The 19,832-nt window shown below is 37.1% G+C and overlaps 1 protein-coding gene across 2 annotated transcripts in view; it reads right to left on the bottom strand.

Annotated features, from left to right (window-relative positions):
- The window catches only part of FAP (fibroblast activation protein alpha), a 71,805-nt gene that overhangs the window by 13,920 nt on the left and 38,053 nt on the right, over positions 1 to 19,832 (bottom strand). For both annotated transcript variants that reach the window (XM_023217333.2, XM_023217334.2), the window contains 8 exons: positions 18,398 to 18,502; positions 18,229 to 18,299; positions 15,909 to 15,962; positions 14,088 to 14,212; positions 10,045 to 10,092; positions 5,008 to 5,106; positions 4,456 to 4,525; positions 3,527 to 3,721 (listed from right to left, as the gene is read on the bottom strand). In XM_023217333.2, the coding sequence (XP_023073101.1) occupies positions 3,527 to 3,721; positions 4,456 to 4,525; positions 5,008 to 5,106; positions 10,045 to 10,092; positions 14,088 to 14,212; positions 15,909 to 15,962; positions 18,229 to 18,299; positions 18,398 to 18,502 (767 nt within the window). The remainder of the gene's footprint in view (positions 1 to 3,526; positions 3,722 to 4,455; positions 4,526 to 5,007; positions 5,107 to 10,044; positions 10,093 to 14,087; positions 14,213 to 15,908; positions 15,963 to 18,228; positions 18,300 to 18,397; positions 18,503 to 19,832) is intronic.

Raw genomic sequence — 19,832 nt, forward strand, 5'->3', positions numbered from 1 at the left:
TTGCTACCTGTGTGGATGCTGCTCATGGTATAGAAGAGAAAATGTGCAGCAAATTGTGACACTTGAGCAATTCTTGCACAAACTTCAAAAACCAAATGAAAGAAGAGAAGGTTCACTTTCTCGTTAAAAAAAAAAATCTTGCTACTAGGGCTTGAAGACAGTTCTGAGAAATAAAGTCAATTGTGATTTTATGATCTCCCAGAAGCTAGCAATCATACTGCCTTACATCTGGGGTAAAAAGCAAACAACAGGTGATACATGGGAACAGGAAACTCTTAACAGCTCTCTTCCTAGGTTTATTCTGAAAGGATGACATTTACAGGAAAGGATAGTGCAATAGTTAACATGGAAATGAAACATTAACACTGAATGTGGCAGGACTAGGTTAAAGGTTAGCTAGATAATCTCAGCACTTCCAGACCAATGAGGCACTATAAAATTCACCTTCAAATTATGAAGAGCTTCCCAGAGGGTTGTAAATACTGTTGATAATGTGGTTATATCAACAAAATGTCAGTAAACAAATGAAAAGGATGTTTTTCTAATTTTGGAGGCTGGATGAACTTTATAACTTTTCTCTCATAAAGATGGCCAGAGGCCAAGGTAAACTTGGAATCCTAGTGATCGATTATTATCCTATTTTAGAAATATTCTTATTCATACCATCTATAAAAGCATGATAGAAAATTTCGTCTCATGTAATTCTTCCCCACCACTAACCCTCAAGTTATATCAAATTTTAAAGTTGTGGGAATATCAAAAATGCCAAATACACTCCAAATGAGCAAAGTTGCCCTTATAACCACCAAAGTTTTAAGGGTCTCACATATGTACTATTTGAAGAGAAACCTAAAGAAAGCAGGTTCCAGTCTCCCTTATGTCTGTAGTTTCACAAGCATCTCTTCTGAAGCATTTTCTTTCATATAGACAGAAGTTATGAGATGATATGACTTCTTTTTTCCCCCTACTTTGCTTTGTTTAAATCTATTTGCTGGCCTTGAGTAGTATTTACTGTTGTTTCCAAATATGTACGTACGATTTTCTTTTGGTATGTCAAAAGCTTAGCCAGACTGCATTTTATAAAAGATTCAGGGGACAAATTTTATTCTCTGAGAGGCAATTTAAGGGCTACAGTAGAAGGATTGTAATCTCAATTCCCCAGGTCAGGCATTCGATGTCTGATTCCTAAAACACTTCCTTAGGAGGTATATTGAATCATCCCCAGGATTATTATTCTAAGTCAATCCTTTTTAGCTTTTGTTTTCTCAAAGCATTGGATTATAAGGCTTCCTTTTCACAGTTGCATAAGAATGATTTCAAGCAAAAACCAAGGCCAGCTCTGGCTGTCATCTCCACTGTTGTTTATAGGCTTTGCATGAGGCCACGCAGCTGCCCATATTCTCTGGGGTGTTTACTAAAAGTTTGATCTAACAACAATGTTGTCCCTTCAGAGTGTAGGTGGCTTATTTACTTTTACCAGATTGTAAGCACATTGAAAACAGAGATTGCAAATTGCACAATTTTATACAGAATGTACTGCAATGGCATGTATTAATATTAATATTTGATATGTTGTTAAATGGCTAAGTATATGGGTGAACATATGTTTTCCCTACAGCAGGAAGACTTTCTCCAGATTCCATCCTAAAAATGGCTCAGAGAAAGTAAAGGTATCCAATTACCACCTCTAGTCCGTCTTCAATTCTACATACCAAAGACAAATTGGTGTTACTGCGAAAATCAGTAGAAGGTAGAATTTATGGTTTTGTGTCCTTTGTGTTGAACATCATGGCTCAGGTTTAAAATTTCATTTCATCCAAGGAAAATATTAAGAAGTTATTTCTTCTTAGGTTCAAATGGTGCATTTGTGGTGGTAAATAAACGCATAAAAGTATAATGACATATTTTGTTGTTACTGATGGGTTGTGATGATAATGATGATGAAGACAGTGATTTTTTAACCAATACCAAAATAAACCACTTTTTAGCTCTTTCAGCTTTGGAAAAGATCTAAACAAATTATAGATGAGGCATATTTTCATCTCTGTTTTCATGTAGTCCCAGGATTACATGTCCTTGATGTTTATTGCATGGCTTAAATGCAAATAGATGTAAGCCATGGTGCTAAAAATAAGTCCCTCATGGAATTAGGCTAGAATTCTGAGGATGGCGTTAATATTCTCATTAAGGCACACTACAGTCTTTATATGAGAAACTGACACCTCAGTGGGGTTTTTCTTTGAACTATCTCCTCCAAACAAGTGAATAGTTGAAAGGCCAAAGTCTGAATCCGTAAGAAAGAGGGAGCTTCCAGAAACTGAGTGATAGCTACAGATTTTAGTGTTAGTAACCTACTTACTAATTTGTTATATTGTACTCAGATAGACTTTGTTTTTTATTGAACATTTTGTGTGTTCCTGGAATGAAAGAAGCACTTGAAAATGTATGAGTTATGGACACCTTTCTATTTTTAAAAATAATTACTTGTGAGTCTAAACTCTTCTGTTTTGATTAGAGACAAAATTACAAAAAAGTGTTGTCTAGGCCTGGCTCCTGGCTGTTAAATACAATCTTTGTTCTGCATGTTGCAGTGAAATCATTACGTATTAAGGACATTAAGGAGATAAAAAATGTACTACAGAAATTTCTAAATTGCTCTTTGCCTGTGAAACAGTGTTTGACCTTTAGATCCGCACATGCGTATATATTCATGACTGAGAGTGCAAGTAGCCTGCTACCTTTTAGATTTACGAACTATTATTCTCTAGCTTCACCTACTCATAACATAATAACAGAAATTCAACAACTATAGAGACATTGCAAGAATTATTTGCATAGTGTTTCTAAAAAAGCCACAATTTTGGTGCCTATGTAGTCCTGTTTCAGGAAAAGATGATTGAACCATAAATCATGGTTGAAAATATATATAGTTGAGAAGAAGAAATCAGATTATGAATCTGTCTTTCCCCTAAATGTTTTCATAATATAATTTCTGTTGTGTGAAATGACTTTGTTTTTGTTAAACGAAAATAGGCAAACAATTTCATGCTATAATGGTCGACTGATAGCAACTTTAACCACAAATGAATGCCTAACATCTAAAAGCATGTAGTGCTGATAAAATCTTGAGCTATTTCTAAACTTATGAGGTAGAATCCACAATGCTTGAGCAAATTCAGATGTTTGTTTCCCTGAAGATCATCATTAGAGTTCAAAGTTTTTCTATCAATTGTAAGAAATGGAACTAAATTAAAAGATATTAGAATGAATGACAACACTTCAAAAGAGGGTATTTGTGATTTAGCGCTTGAAATCATTTTTCTACACATTTATCAGCACTCTTCTATGAATACTTTGTTTTCATATTTGGCAAAAATACCCCTGTAAGATTAGTAATAATTTTAGACTAAGTTAGAAAAAGAAAAAAAAAAAAAAAAGAATTAAGTCATGAAGAATGGAGAAACACAATAGTGATTGCATGACTTTTGTTGCATGTTGACATCTGCTTGAATGAGAAGGTGCTCACCTGACAGCTGTAATCTGGTCTTCAACTTCATAAACACCCAGCTTTCGATACACTGCATACAGGAGTTTGTCACCTTGGAAAGCTGTTCCTCGACCATCCACCAAGGCAATGACCATCCCTTCCTTACTTGCAAGATAAGATATCCAATTAACAGCAAATACAGACCTTACACTCTGACTGCAGGGACCACCATACCTAAAGGAAAAAAAAAAAAAGAATCTTTGATTTCTTTGTAAAACTCTATTTCCCATCCTGGCCAAGCATTGCTTCTAGTAATTCCAGTACAATTATGTGATAAAATAACAATGGCGTTAGAACTGGCTCAAAATCAAGAGGAGTCCAGGCTTTTCCCAGAGGTTTGCTACAAGGAAGTTGTTTTGGGACACAGCCTCTCCTATTCCCCAAAACGGATACATCTAGGGTTGGCATTTCAAGGAATATGTGTGGGTTTTTCGTCATTTCTGCCACCTGCCACTTGCTAAAAGCAGACATAAGATATACTAAAAAAAATGCATGGTGTTTTAAGCAAATTGTGTGTAGGTCAGCACTGATTTTGGGTGTGATTCCACTAAATGTATTCTATTCCTTTATTTCATTTCTAACTCAATTACATAAGATGTGAAGATGATTTACAATATTTTTTTGGCTGCAATTTCTCTATCTCAAAGGTATTCTGACACATTCGGCAAATTGCCATACAAAGGAAATTTAACACAGCCAATGCAAGCAAGTCCAGCTAAAATCTCAAAACTTCCTCAATCTATTTTAAATAGCCATATTTTATTTACTCTGATTAGTTGAAGAATATATAAAAACAGCATCAATAGGAACTGTTACCAAGGAGAATGGTTCATTCTATTTCATAAATGTGTATTTCATCTAACATATTTTCAGTAAATAGTTTTTACACCAAAGAAAATATTACATACACTTGAATTAGCAAGGGATACTTCTTTGATCTGTCAAATTGAGGAGGAAGAATCATCTTGTACCATAAAGCTTTGAGGAAAAAAAAAGGAGAAAAATCTTCATTCCACAGTATTCACAGCATCAATTTATTATCTTTAATAGCAATATATGCCATAAAATCAATTTTCAACTACTAAATTGTTAAGAATTGAGGATATATTGAAAGTAACTTTTATTAAATTTTTGTGTTAAATGTATAAATGACTAGAAATCTTGAATTATTATTTGTTCTAGAAGGACACATTTTAAAATTAAAATTAGATAAGCTCTTTTTGAAAAATGTCAATGTGGAAAGGAAGCTATTGAAAATGTATAAGATCAACCATGTTCACAAACATATTAAAGATATTTAGTAAAACTAAAAATTGTTACCATAAGATTATTTTAAATGAAATCCTGTAATATTAATAGATCACAGAATTTGCACTGTAACGTTCACCCTATGCTTTTTTAAAAGCAAGAAAATTGCTCAGCTTCATATCTATAAATGAGAAGTTTTTAAAAGATCTTACTAATTTCATCTACTTCAAGTTTCTTAATTTCCTCTTTAGGCAGCTGGATATTTTTTAAAGCATTTTCCAATTCCTTGTTTTCTTCCAGGATTTTAATTTCTGAAAAAAAGTTAAATGTTCATTTTTAATCAATAGTATTTCCATAAACAATTTTTTCCCTTAAAATTCCTTTGACTTCAATATGGGTGAAACTGAAACTGTGAAAAGCTTGCTTAAGAAGTGAAGTTTCATATTGACAAATGTATTTATAATCAGCCTTTAGAGCATAATCAGCCTTTAGGAAGGACATCACATTTTAATCACTGTGTCTTTAACTAATTCTAATAGCATCAAAACACATTTTGAGCAAGATCACAGGAGCAACAACGTTTATTCAATCATGTTTTCCCATCTAAAACTGTTTTGTTTTTAAGTTTAAAGGCATGACCTAAGCAGGTGATATTTATTTTATCATATACTAAAAAAAATGTAGTGGAAATACAATCTGGATTACTGGGGCCTCAAATTTAAAATAATTAATTGTGTAATTTCAAAATTTGTTTTTTAATTTTTAATGTGTTAAGTTGAATATTATTTCTGTGATGTTTAAAATCTTTCTTTCTTACACTTTCCTGTTGTACTTGATTAATACAGGATATTCTCCTCTTTTTGGAAATTGAATTATTGTGTTTGCTATTCTTTCAGATCCTTTCTCTCAAGGTAGTGATATATCTGAGTAAGACAACAATATATATTGTATATACACACACACACACTATGCTCTTTCTGTGTCTTAAATCTTTAAAAAATCTAAAACCTGCTATTTATACTTCAGCTCAGTTATATTTCACACTTTAATATTTGAAAAGGAAGAAATCCATTGATCTCTTAAATCTGTAGATTGGTAATACATGCAAATAGGCTTCTAGCAATAGAGGGCTTTTTATAGACTTTATTTTGAACTTGGGATTGACATCAGCATTTTCTAGGGAAAAGTTAGTCTTTCAAATAATATGTGGAGTTTTAGCTTTATATTTTAAAAGAGGGGCTGGATGACTTGTGAGGTATATTTATTGCTATAAAAGATGTCCATGGACTTCTTGTTTTTATGCCTTTTTGAAAGAGTGGTCTCTGAAGAGAGAGAGCTGGAGGAGTGCTTGTAACTATACTAAGTTTGCCAAACCACTTCTCTTGTAACTCTCAGTTTTCATATACTCATGGCATTTTGCTCCAACATGTTATATTTAATCTTAGCACAAGTATAGATGTTTTGGGTATGATTTGTATAAGATACATAATGAATTTCACATTAACTTTGGGTAATCCATCAGGGAAGAGATACTTGTGACACCTTAAAAGTTAAAACCAAAAAAGTAAAATGAATACACAATTCTAAGTACAGCAGAGCCAACCCTTCATTCTTGCGTGGATTCTGTGTGTGGAGCTGCCATGGATCAATAGACTCCTGTGTGGATCAAGCACACAGAGTGGCTGATTGATTGACTGATTACTATTTGTATTATTTTACCACAAGCACTGGAAGTGGGAGACAGTATCCGGGTGTTGTCACGTGTTTACGGCTTTGACTCTTTCTCTGTTCTGTTCTTAGCTCCCGAACTTTTCTGATACATGGCTTAATGAAATGCCAAATTTAATCTAAATGCTTTTAGGGTTCAGCATTTAGAGTTGCATTTTTATGGATAGTGAGTGGGCAATTTTTCCACCTCTTGGAGCACAAACAGAATCTCACAGGGGGCAGTGGGGAGAGTGAGAGTTGGCAGATGGGCTTCTCAATAAGGCTGTGCATTAAAAACCTATAACCTAGCAAGGGGAGTACAGGCCAGACTACACCTTTTACTTTCTTTCATCCATCACTGTATACTCAGTACCAAGCACACACAGCACCTAGTATCTGGCATGTAGTATCTGCTCCACATGTATTTGTAGGCTCTTCATTGTGATGAAATTGAGTTATGACAGCGATGGACCTTATACTTGATTTCTGTTTGAATCATTTCAAAATCCCACATTGCTCATTAATTTAATTATGGGAAGAATCCATGGAAAGGCTGATTAATAAGGTCATGTCATGAATTAGTAAATTTTAATGAGCATTTTCTGTGCCGAAAGCAACTAAGCTTTAACTGGGCCCTCCCTGTCAATTCCAGCTCTTCTGGATTCCCACAGAATCTGGTTCAAGTACTACCTGCTACGTTCAAATAACCCTCCCCCTCTTTGCAGGGAAAATGAAGCCATTTCACTGTGTTCCAACTTTCATACAATTATACCAACAATTTCTTTATTCTCTCCCATCACATCACAAGAGATTGATCCTCTTATCTGTCTCTGATCGTCATCCTTTCTCAACTTCTTAGGGACCTCCCTCCTCTATGTTTTCATTCCATTTTTTCTCCTGATTTCCTCTATCAACATTCACTCATACTCAAATGTTTATCCTCTTTCAAAAACAAAATTAAACCTACATCAACTTTTTACAGCCATCATCCCACCAATCCCCTCTTCTCATCACACTCAGGCCAACTGGAAATATTGCCTTTTTTTTTTTTTTTAACTTACTTATGCAGACCTAATTTTGCTTTAATCTGGCTTCCACCTCCACTGCTCCACTGAAATGGCTCTGACCAAGCTAATGTCAATCTCCTTCTTGCTAAGTCCATTAATTTAGAGCAAGTCTTCCTTCACTCTCTGCAGCATCTGGCACGGCTGATTATTTCCTCCTCTTTGAGTTCTCATCCCCTGCTTTCCACAATACCATACTCTCAAGTTTATTCCCCTCCTTCTGTTCCTTCTTGGTCTCCTCTCCAGGCTCATTTTTCTCCTTCCATTTCTCAAGTGTTGATGATCCACACAGTTTTGTGGTAGGCTCACTCCCCACTAACCCTATCCACTCTTGTACTATCACTCTGCTCATGCCATCCACTTCCAAGGCCTTAGTTACCACATGCTCCATAAACTAATGACTTTCATCAGTATCTTCAGTCCAAACTGATCTTCTGACATCCAGATCCAAAATAATGTCATTACAGAGCAACTCCACTTAAACATCCCATCAGTGCCTCAAGCTCAACATTTAAAACAAAATTCATCATCCTCCCAAAACCTGATCTCTACAGTGAATCCTCTATCTCAGTAAAAAACCATTATCAAACCAATCATCCAAAGAGCATCAACACCTACTTCATATTCATGAGTCTTAGGCTTGTGGTAGCTATCATTAGTAAACGTTTCCTAATCCCCCAAACTCAGATGAGCTGCTCTTCCTGTGGGCTTCCAGGCTTTCTGTAGTTCCCCTATCTTAGAACTTACCCCACTGTATTGTAACTGCTCATTTCCATGTTCATATTCCTTACTCATCTATAACCTCCTTGAGAACAAGGACATCGTCTAACCCAGTATCTCTTTATTTTATAGATAGATCCAGGACCTAGCGCAGTGTCTGGTTTAATGTGGTAGAAGTTCCATAAATATTTGTTAAATGAGATTGCTGACACCAAATGCGATGTAAATAAGAGACACAGCATCTGCTCCAAAACAGCAGTTGAACATTTACTATTAAAAATACAAACTTCCAAGCATAACTTAAGATGTACCATATTAAAATCTTTGGGGAAGGCCTGGGAATCTGCATTTATAACGAACACAGGAGAATAATTTCACATTAGGTAAGTTGTGGAACTGTGCTCTGAAAGAATTTGAATTCTATTTTTTCAGTTAGCACTTATTTAATTACATCTGATATATCTGAGGATGTACCTATTTTGTAAATAGGAGTGAAATAAAGGAGCTTCAAAATCAGTAAAGAGATCTGCCAGGAATCTAAGAAGGAGCTCAAGAAAGTGGAAATTCATGCTATGGAAAAAGAAAGGCTGGCTATTATTTTGAGTCTTGATAAAATGGGAATTATACACTGATGGTGATTTCTATTAAAACAAAACATTGTCGACTTGAAATCAATCTCACTGACTGAGATGGTCAAATTAAGAAACATAATCTGTTATTCTTACAAGTATTTCCTTATTAGACACAAGGGTTAAAAAAAATCTTAAAATGAAACTAAATTCACAGTCCCATTATCACAATGCCTGTCCTGTCCAGAGTTCCCAAATTGATTCTGTTTTTTTTCTCATTATTTTCACCTATACTTGAGCCATTGAGCTGACAGCCAAACTAATCCCAAGGCAGTCTCCTGACTTGTCACCAAAGCTGTCCAGGAGCAATCGCAGGCATGAGTGCTGAAGAAAGCGGCATCTGCCTCATTGTCCCTGGCCTCCAACAACTCCAACCCTATAATGTTGTTTAATAGTAAATCAAAATCCATTAATAGTAATGGAGAGCCAGCAGGAGAGTATCAGAGCAATTAGACACTCGGACAACTCTGTTGAGAGCAAAACCAGTCGTCTTTCAGATGTGAACTATTTTGAACCAATATCACAAATACAGGATAGAGGAGGACTGTCTTGATAGCAGTTGAAAATGGAAAGAGCCTCCAAATTTCAGGGCGTTCATACGTGGCAACAATGTGATGTAGCTGTTAAAACAAAAAAAGCTGGCATGACAGTCACCCTCTGCTCTGAACTGAAGAAGTTACATGTAGAATTTGTTTCCGGTTTGGGATGTTACCACACACATACACACACACACACAAACAACCCCCTACCCCCAACCCCCTGAGCAAAAAAAAAAAAAAAGAAAAACTAGAAATTCTATTTTGGAAGGAAGATCGTACTGAATGTGCTAAGTTTTTTTCCCAATTCTAATCTGTGCTTTTTATAAGGCTGATTGGAGAAGATAGAATTAAACCCTCTGATATAACTCATCTGTGTTATGCCAGGTTCTCACTGCAAAGAATTATTAAATTTCATAGGATCATGTTTGACCCAAATAATATCCAAATCTGTGCAATAATAAGTGGTGTGATAACAGGATTCCACCGCAGTTCCCTTGGTGGTGTGGAGAAACTGTCCTGCTTTCTCTTGCGGAGCATCGCAGAGAGTTCAGGATTACTTGAAACAAGATAAATAGCATGCAAGAGAGTACCTTGATCAGTGCGTCCATCATGAAGGGTGGAAATGGGGACGCCTGGGCCTGTGTGCAGGATGAAAACAAAATCATGGCTTAGTGTTAAAATAACACTTTGTTTTCAAGACGAGCTGCTGGTAGTATTTGTGATTAGTGTCAAGTGCCAGCACATCTTTTAATTCTGCAGCTATTTTTTTCCCCATAGAGAAGAAAACATCACTTTTAAGTTACATTTAAACAATACATGAGATCAAAGCCCACTCAAAGAACAGCTGTGAGAGAGGCCTTGCCTGTGCACTTTCCCAAGACTAATCCTGAATCGTTAATATCTAATTACACAAATGCACCCCAGAAGCTGCAGTGACAAATGGCCTTCTGGGAAGATGTCATGCTGTATTGGGCCAGTTTTGGCTGTGTCTTTATTATCAAACAACCTTCACCAGTACCCAGATTGTATTTTCAATCTGGTTTCTTGGTTCAATGTTCAGCTTATTTAGATGGGTAAAATCTAGTATTTCTTCCATGCAGTAATACATGCAGAAATCTATATGGGATATACTTCCTTTTAAAATATGCTGTGGCAGGTCCCTGGGAAACAGTCCTGGAAGGAGGTTTGTGGGGGTGGTATTGGGATGCACACTTGTGGGGGAAGAGGAGGAAGAATGGGTCAGGAGAGGAAGGTAGATGTCACTGACGTCACATAGAGACCCCTAGATGGCTTGTAGAGTTGTCTCCAATGGGGCAACAAGGCCAGCCTTTATCCCCTAGCATGAAGCAGTCATTGGATGTGGCCTGGGAGAAGAGAAAACTCCAGTGTGTTTGGGGTAGTTAGGGTTAGGGGGCTGTTCAGCTGTAAGCTGTCAGCCAGTAGCACTTTCAGCAGCTGAAGAAATGACTGAGTCAGTCCTGAAGATGGGGATGAAGGGATCTGGCTGGCACACCAGTGTCCACTACATATTCCAACATGCATTCAGCTTCTCTATGCAGAAACTGGCTATTTTTAGCAAGATCTACAAATAATTAAAAATGAATTATTCCTTATTTGAAATACAGGATCAAATAATGTCTGGAAATAAATCTTTTAAGCATAAATTTGCTCCATCAGTAGGTTAAAAGCAACAAATGTGGAGGTTGGAGATACATGTTCATTTGCCCCTCCTCGCCAGATAGGGTGAGGATGCTACCTTCTATGTGGAGGGAACCCATTAGAGTAGCATGCTTGGCCCATGCAAAGCAGAGGAGAAATGAATTTTTTGTAGAGTTCTGAGAAGACTTGGGTATGAGTAGCTCCTTCTGTCTTGCTTCTGGCATCTTTCTGCCTGCAGAGAACATGCTTTTGATCTGTTCCTCAGTGCTGTACCTGTGCCAGTGCCAAGCCCCATGGAGGAAGATGGTGGCTGCCCTGTGGTACCCATATTTGTGTAAGTATAATTCTGGGATGCAATATTGGGAAACCACACAGCTTTACCACATTTTCCAACTAGCCTTTACAAGTAATAAAGATAATATTTTGGTTTCCTGCCTGAATCCTAGTCTAATTTGGAAATGAGGAAAAAGGATGGTATTTATTAGGTTCCCTCAAGACCCAAAAGTTCCTGTGTGGAATCTCAGAATTTTATAGAATGTTATTGCAGAGATTCTCATTTTGGCCAGTTTTTCATCAAAGTTATGAAAAAGGACAAACATACATATTATATTTCCAGCCAGAGTGCAAAGAAATGAGACATGAATATAAATTTCTAGAGTCTAATCAACCAGCATCTACACCCTGTGGAATTTTCATGGGTGTGTAGTTTCAATAATGGAAACTTGCACATCTTTTTTTTTTTTTCGCCTAAAAAATGAGACAAATAAATGACTGCATTTGACACTGGACGGAAGGTGTGATCCTAGTGGCCTAAACATCAATCCTTGAGAAGCCTACCTTGCATGCTTTTGTTCCATCAGCATCATCGATATGATTTTACCTGTTTTGATCCTATCATCTGGGACTTACTAACCATCCCTCGGGAGAGTTTGAAGTTACATAATGAGGCTTTACTCTTAGTCCCGAAGGGAAAGATTTCAAGGTTTTTCCTATGATGGCGCAGTGACTCATTTTACTGGAGCTTCAAAAACACCAGACGATGTGATGCTTCCCACACAGTATATTTTTTGCTAAATGGGAAATTACCATACTGCCGAGGAAGAGTGAGTGGTGGAAAAGTCAGGCGATTCAAGTTCTAGAAAGGACTCTTCCACCAACTTTTGATGAGAGCTTAGGCTTTTATTCTTCATCTCTTCAGTAGGCACACAGGCTCAAGTATATATTAGGAAGACAAACTAATGTAAAATGTGAGATAGTGTCTTCCAAAAACATTAAAGCATTATACAAATGCAGAATGCATACACATACAAATGCATGGATGTAAATGTAGTGTCACTGATGCATTCATCAGCAAATACATCAGCATAAAACCAGTTTTCTGTAGACTTTGCAAAGGACAGCAATATTACCTCATATCTATGTTAATTCCACAAGCATTGAATGTCTATTATGTATTAGACATTCCTCTTAGTCTTAGAAATACAAAGATTAAAAGAAAGTAGCCCCTGTCTTCCAGGAGAAAAAGATAGATAAACAGATGACTCAGTATGGTTAGTTCAATGATACTATGTGCCTGGCACGTAAGCTTTCAATCTATGTTGCATAAATACATAGCTTAGGTTGAAAAATGTTGCATACAACTTGAGAGGGACATTTAATGCATACCTTTAAATGCCAGTAACCACAATCAGCACATACGGTCATGAACAACAATCTCTTGACATTTCAAAGATGCCACTGACCAAACATTTTATGAAAGTGTTATTTCAAACTGACATCTTTGTGCTATCTTGAAAGGAGCATTTGGGTTAAAATGCTTATTCATGTCCACATAGTCAAATGAGCTGCAGCTCAGGTTCAGGGGCCAGGTGGCTGGACTGAAGGAAGTGGCATGTTAGGGTAGCCTTCATTCTGGTTCCCTTTATGGGATCTTCAGGACTTCTGCAACTGAACAGGGATATCAAGCAGCCAAAGATTCCATTTGTCCTTTGAGCCACATACCCCCCACCAGGGGAGCTGATACTAAAATAGGAGGGTAGTATACATTTTGTAATACCTTTTTCCAAGTACTCTAACTCCCAGCCCCAAATTAGGAATAAGCTGGGGGAGGTGACAGAGATTGGAGAATTAGAGATTCCCAAGTCAGTTTTCCAAATCTCCATAATGACTTAGACCCTAATATATTTCATTGATCTATATTGGCCTCTTAACCTAACCTGTTTTATTGTTTGCCACATGCTCAAGATATAGATAAAAGGTTGTGCATAAAATAAAATTATATGGGTAGAAATTATTCATTAAATGTACGTATATCCTAAACAATCAGGAAATGTTTCGTAGATTTTCTTACTTATGGCTTGTTATATTTGAATGTATTACTCACGATGTTTTCCAAATTTAGAAAGGACGTCTTGAGTGACAAAGGTTCATTTTCTATTCCCATTGAAATTACAGTTTGAGGAATGATTGACCTCCGAGGTGGGGATCTCAGGTTTCTAAGCCTTTGTTCATTCCCCTGGCTGTGAGAGTTTGATATTTCTCTGGGAAAAGGGGGCCGAGAGTCCAGCAACCATTTTATCAGAGAACATTTATTTTATTGCTATTGCTCAAATCCTGTGAAGCCTAGCTGATAGGTTGCCTCTGCATGCAATCTTAGTGCTGTGGAATGCGGTGGTTAAGAGCATGGAATTTAGAGGCAACAGACCCTTGCTTCAATCCTGGCTGATGCTTAGCCGCAGTGTGGACCTTTGGCAAGTTACTCTGTTTCCCCAAGCTCTGTTTCCTCAGCTGCAAAAAAGTGAAGATAATAATACCCTCCTATCCTCCTTTCATTTCTTTTTCTATAAGCACAAGATAAGATTCGTACATATAACAAGTGCTCATTAACTGTAGCTAAGAATTGATCAGATAGAGGTGAGGAGGATGACAACAATGCCCGTGGGGATGGTGTGCTTGTGTGAGGTCCGTTACCTACCATAGCAGACAAGTGCATAGTACTTGGCGTAGTCGCTGAAACTTGCTGTGTAATATTGGCACCTTTCTTTCCTTAGATGGCAAGTAACACACTTCTTGCTTGGAGGATAGCTTCCAATGCTAATTCTAGAGGGAAATGAAAATAAAACTAAGCTGAAATTTTGAGATTGTATTTATCAAAATGTACTACTCCATGTAAAGTGACTAATTTACATATTGACATCAAACCCACTCTATTTTTCTGTTGCCAATATCATTTAAAGTAAAGGGGAATCACAGTATTTTGATGTAGCTTGATTTTTGATCCATCTTTGCCTTAATAGGCACAAACCTTGAGGAAGAAGCCCTATGTGGTTTCCCTGGAGTGGGAGAAATATCTAACACCTCAAATGGCAGTGAGGTAGTCATTTCCCATAACCATTCATCTTTTACACTTTACAAAGTGCTTGGGAATGCATAGTTCTTCATCTTCCTATCTCTCTGTTTCCACCCCATGGCAAAACATAGAAGGAAAATCTGGCAGTATTACCAAGAAAGAGTCCCTGTTCTTACCATGTATCAGGAAGGGTAAATTAATAATAGGCAAATTAGAAATAAGAAATGACAATTCTAAGTGCCTTCTGTGCCTTCACTCCTTTCAGCAGGAAATTTGGGCTCGTGGAAGCTCAGGCTGGGAATGCCCCCTCCACACAGGCTACACAAGCCAATTGTCTGTACTGCCCACATTGCCCCCACACTCACTCTGCAGAGTCATCTGTGTGGTTCCTGAACAGGGTGATTGGCTTCAACACACAAATTCAGGGACCTTATCCTACACCCTCAGAATCAGAATTCCATGTGGAAGAGTTTAGATGATGTCATGCCAGCATCTGGACAGGTCAGAACCCCATGGTGGCTGTCAGGATCTCCTGTGCCACCTCTCAGTTTCTTCTGCTGCTGTCCCTGACTTTGCCTTGGGCATGGCAGAGAGTGGTCAGGCCAGAGACATTGCTGGACCCAGAGAGTGATTCTTCTTCACACATAAAGTAAGATCACGATCCAGGAGGGAACAGAGAAATATGACAGAGGGCAAATTTCTTATTTCCTCTGTTAGGGTTAGTATGTTAGCACATGTCCCTATTTGGGTGTGACCTTGGAAACATCAGGGAGGCAGTTAACAGCAAGGGCTCAGAGATCAGCATGTCCAGGTACAAATCCTGGCTCCAACAACATTGCCTGCCTCATAGTGCTGTAGGAATTAAATGAAATTACATATATAAGTCAGATTAAAAGGTGCCTGGCGTGTAATAGACTACCAGCATGTAGTAACTATCGCTTTCCTTTCCACATCCAGAAAGGGCTGTCGAGGGCACCATTTCAGTCATCAACGGGACAACTGGACTGACTTTAAGCACTAATATAGCGGCAGGGATGGGTGGTGCCAAAGTGAGCCAGAGTGAAGGAAATCACATATTATCAGAATAAAAACAACGCCTGGTTCATACTGGGTATTCAACAAATGTGTGTTAAATAAAGAAATGTCCTCAATTTAACTATATGTAGTTAAAGTGTTTAGTACCAAAATAGTATTTAGTATTTATATGAGCATTAGAATTTCTTGTTTTTTCCTTTTGAAAACAAATACTTCTAACATTTTGAGAGTGTGTGTTTTTTATACTGATGTAATATACAACATTCTCCAAATGTTTTTTCTCAATTCAATTCATAAATAATTTTTATTATGTGCCACAATTTTAAAATATTTTCCATCTCCTGGAGATGATGACTTTTTATATTAAAATATCAATATATAGAAATAACAGAATGAATGGACATAAATTACCTGTAGATGTTTCTTCTTCCAGGGTAATCTTCAAATTCATTGCTAGAATAAAACCTGAAAATATATTCAGAAATTATTAAGTATTGATAAATAAGTGATAATAGAATTGTTAGTATTAATACTAATATAGTATCAATATAGGTAAGCATTCATCTAATGAAACTATTTATTAACTGGTTCTTAGGTACACAAATAACTGCTGTCAATAACTGAACTTTGCGTATTTATTCTGACTTCCAAATCATCAGAGGGAGATTAAATTATGCTGAATACTGTTTTTATTATAGGGATATTGTATTCTGATTCATTATGAGCCATGCAAATTAACTAGGAAATTGTATTAATATCATTCCTTGCCTTTTCCATGATTAAGAACAGTTTACCTGTTTCTCTGTACTGTGTTATTTAATTTTATCTGTGATTCTGAACATACCTTGAATTTATTTTATAGAAACCCTATCAATAGATAGGTTTGCTACAAATTGAGGATATCACACTGGATACCACACACAGGGCATGTAAATTTAGCCAGATGTAAAACAAGTCAGAAGAGAACATGCTTGTTACTTAAGTATCCAGGTTCTGATTCTGACCTGTCTTAAAATAACCATGAAGTGGGAAATTCAGTTTTGTGACGTGGTTTTCACTCTGCTGTATGTTCATCTGAGTATCAGAGACTGTCATTATTCTCCCCCAACGAATGTGAAAAGTTTGGGATAACCGAAGTTTGGTTGAATTCTCAGGACAATTAGGCAGTCCAGTTCTCACTCTGTCCTAGGTATCTTGAAAATCTTATTAGCACCAAGTAGAAGAAAAAAGCAATGGAATACAACTCGTTTATAGCACCAAATTTATCTCCTAAACTAACACCTTTCTATGCATCTTTACTAACTTTGCATGACTCCCATCATCCCTTTCCCTTGACCTCCCTGCATAACCTCAAACAATCTGTGAATAAAGGACTCAGGATCTTTCCCCAACAGCCCCCTGCTGCTTCCTTGTTATGTGGAAGCTTCCCTGATTGTCTCCCTCTCTAACCCTTGCAGCTGGGTCCAGTTTGTCTCTTTTCTCTCTCTTTTCCCAAACAGTCTCCCTTTGCCAGTCCTGTTTAGCCTCCATCTGTTTTTACTGTCTATTCTGCTCTCTCTTCCATTTAGATAATGTGTATTGAACTCCTCTGTGTCAGGCGCTGTGCTAAGTGCTAAGGACGCAAACAAAGAAGGAGGTGCAGTTTTGTCCTCAGAGCATCTACTGCATTGCCACTATTCTAGTCCAGGTCTCTTATGACCAGAGCTGGCGCTCTCCACCTTCAGTTTTTCCCCACCTCCTCAACACATCATGTCTGAAATGAATCTCCCACCAGTTTTGAGCATGTCCCTCCCCTTTACTCTAGTGCTTTTAATGGCTGCTCCAAAGAAAGTCCAAACACCTTTGCCCTCCATTCAAGGAATTCCAAAGATTGATAATAGATTTCCGACAGGCTTTTATTCCATGAGCCTCCTGGACTAATGGTCCTCACCTTTTTGCTCCTAGAATTTCAGCTAACAGCGGGCAGATTTTCAGCACTAAGAGAGGATCCCTAGATGCAGATTGTATTAGAAATTGTAGAAAGAAAGTATACTTTTGTGATTAGAGCAGTTTTATCATAAATGATTATTTGAAGATGGTTTATTTAAATAGTATGCAGAATGGACTGAAGAGGAAAGAACTGTAAGAAAGCAGTCCTATGTTCAGGTTAACAATAACAGCCTTAGATTTAATGCTTTAGGATTGAATCTTAGTCTGCTACTAACTAACTGTGGCCTTTGGCCAAGTTAATTAAATTTTATGAGTATCCCTTTTCTCATCTGCAAACTTAGGATAACCATTTCTACTTTACAGTATCTGGTACACAGTAATTGCTCCATAAGTGATAGCTGTTATAAATAATAATGTTCAACTTATATAACAATGAATCACTACAAAAGATGCTCCATATCTATGGGCTGCCCTCCAGGGTATTTTGAAACTTGCTCATTGCTTCAAGTGCTGAAGGGTAAAATTTGCCTTTAGAACCAGATATTGTCTTAAAATTTGTATACTTTTTATATAATTACCTACCAAATATCAGAAGAGAAATTACCACCTACTGAAGACTTTTTTCCAAAAGAAAATCATTTTGACTAGTTATTTAAAATGTACAATCGTAAATGAACTCACAACTGTCTGAATTATAGAGTAACAAAAATCTTCTTAATTAAGAGAGTTGGTACAGTATCATTTACGTCCATCGGTGCCAATTAAAACCTGAATGGTGCATCGTGCTTCGTGCAATACTTACAGTGAATCCTGTGTTACTCTGAATATATTTATGGCCTCCCACTTGCCACTTGTAATTTGAATAGCATTTTCCTATAAAAAGACAAACATTATGTTGTGTGAAACCGAGCGTTATTTGAGCAACCTCAAGTGAATGATCTTTGAGGAGATAAATCTTGGAAGGAACGTACCACAGTGTCTTTGATATAGTGAATATGTTTGTAGCCATCCTTGTCACTAAATATTTTGTAGTATGAAATGGCATCATAGCTGAAAACTGGTGTTGAAACAAAGAACTGAAAAAAATTAACAGAGGTTATGTTCAAAAGACAAACCAAACTAAAACCATAGATTTTGTTTTAATATATAAAAGCGTTGTATGGTCATAGTTAGAGGAATCAGAATGTCTTGCCTCCTCTGTCTTCTGTCATTCACATCTGGAATCTCATTCTTTCAGATAAACAGCTTATGTAGTGATTCTAACAGGCACTTGAACATCCCAACCACTGCTTGGCTGCTACTGCATACCCCTGGATTCACAATGCTTAATTTGATTAAATTTCTAAGTCGAAGGTTATGTGGTTTGAAACGGAGTTGGAAGAATCACAAACGAATGTTGATATTTAACCAAACCAAACTTCAAATGAGGCATTTGACCAAAGTCTGATGCTCGTTAAGACTTATACCTCTTTTAATTCTTGATTTTTCTGATGCCAAGCACCTAATACCAATCATTCAATGAAGACATTTTGAAGATGAAAAGATCATGGCTTGCTAGCCACAGTTTTTAATGGTGAGGAGGGGCTTCTGGACTTGAGAGAAAAAGGTTGCCTATGTTGGGTGAGGTTTACTCCTTGAGCACAAGAAGCAGACTGCAGACTGTCCTCAATGCCCTAGTTTGACCTCTAACAGGTAACCCCACGCAGAACTTGCTGGGAACCACTTAACTACCTAAGGCATGCTAGGCTCTTTAGTGTGCCTTGAAACAGAACAAGTCACACTTCAACATTCTAAATGATAGATATAACTGAAATTCTGCAAATGTTCTTACACTAAATTTTAGAAAATAGTTTCATATATTTCCCATTAAAAAATTAATTGGCTTGTCTTACATTTGCTGACTTTTCTTTCTCCATTGGTCATTGTTTGGTGAAATGATGGCAAATCATTAAAAGAATTAGATGAGGAAAGAGCTACTCTACATCATGCAGAGCAGATTTAAAGCCAGCTCTCTCTAGTTGGTATCCCTCCACATGAGAACTACATCAAGCAACAGCAACAAAAAGCTACCAGTATCTTTTAGCTAAAATACCTATCCTGGTGAGACCTAACGTGAGACCCATTGTAGAGCAAGAAGAGAGTGGGGGAAGTCACTGTAGGCTCCTTTAATGATGATCCCATATTTGATGCCTTTTTGATACAACCAATCATTATTTCTCATGAAATAACTATAATCATGTGACATTAAAATGCAACTTATTTGATGTGATGTCTGTAATGGACTAAGTTCCCCCAAAATTCATGTCCACGTGGAGCCACAGAATGTGACCATTTTGGAAATGGGGTCTTTGCAGATGTAATCAAGGTAGAAACTGAAGATGTGCTTATACTGGATTAAAGTGGGCC

Source organism: Piliocolobus tephrosceles, chromosome 11 (assembly GCF_002776525.5).
Source record: "Piliocolobus tephrosceles isolate RC106 chromosome 11, ASM277652v3, whole genome shotgun sequence".
NCBI classification, from domain to species: Eukaryota; Metazoa; Chordata; class Mammalia; order Primates; family Cercopithecidae; genus Piliocolobus; species Piliocolobus tephrosceles.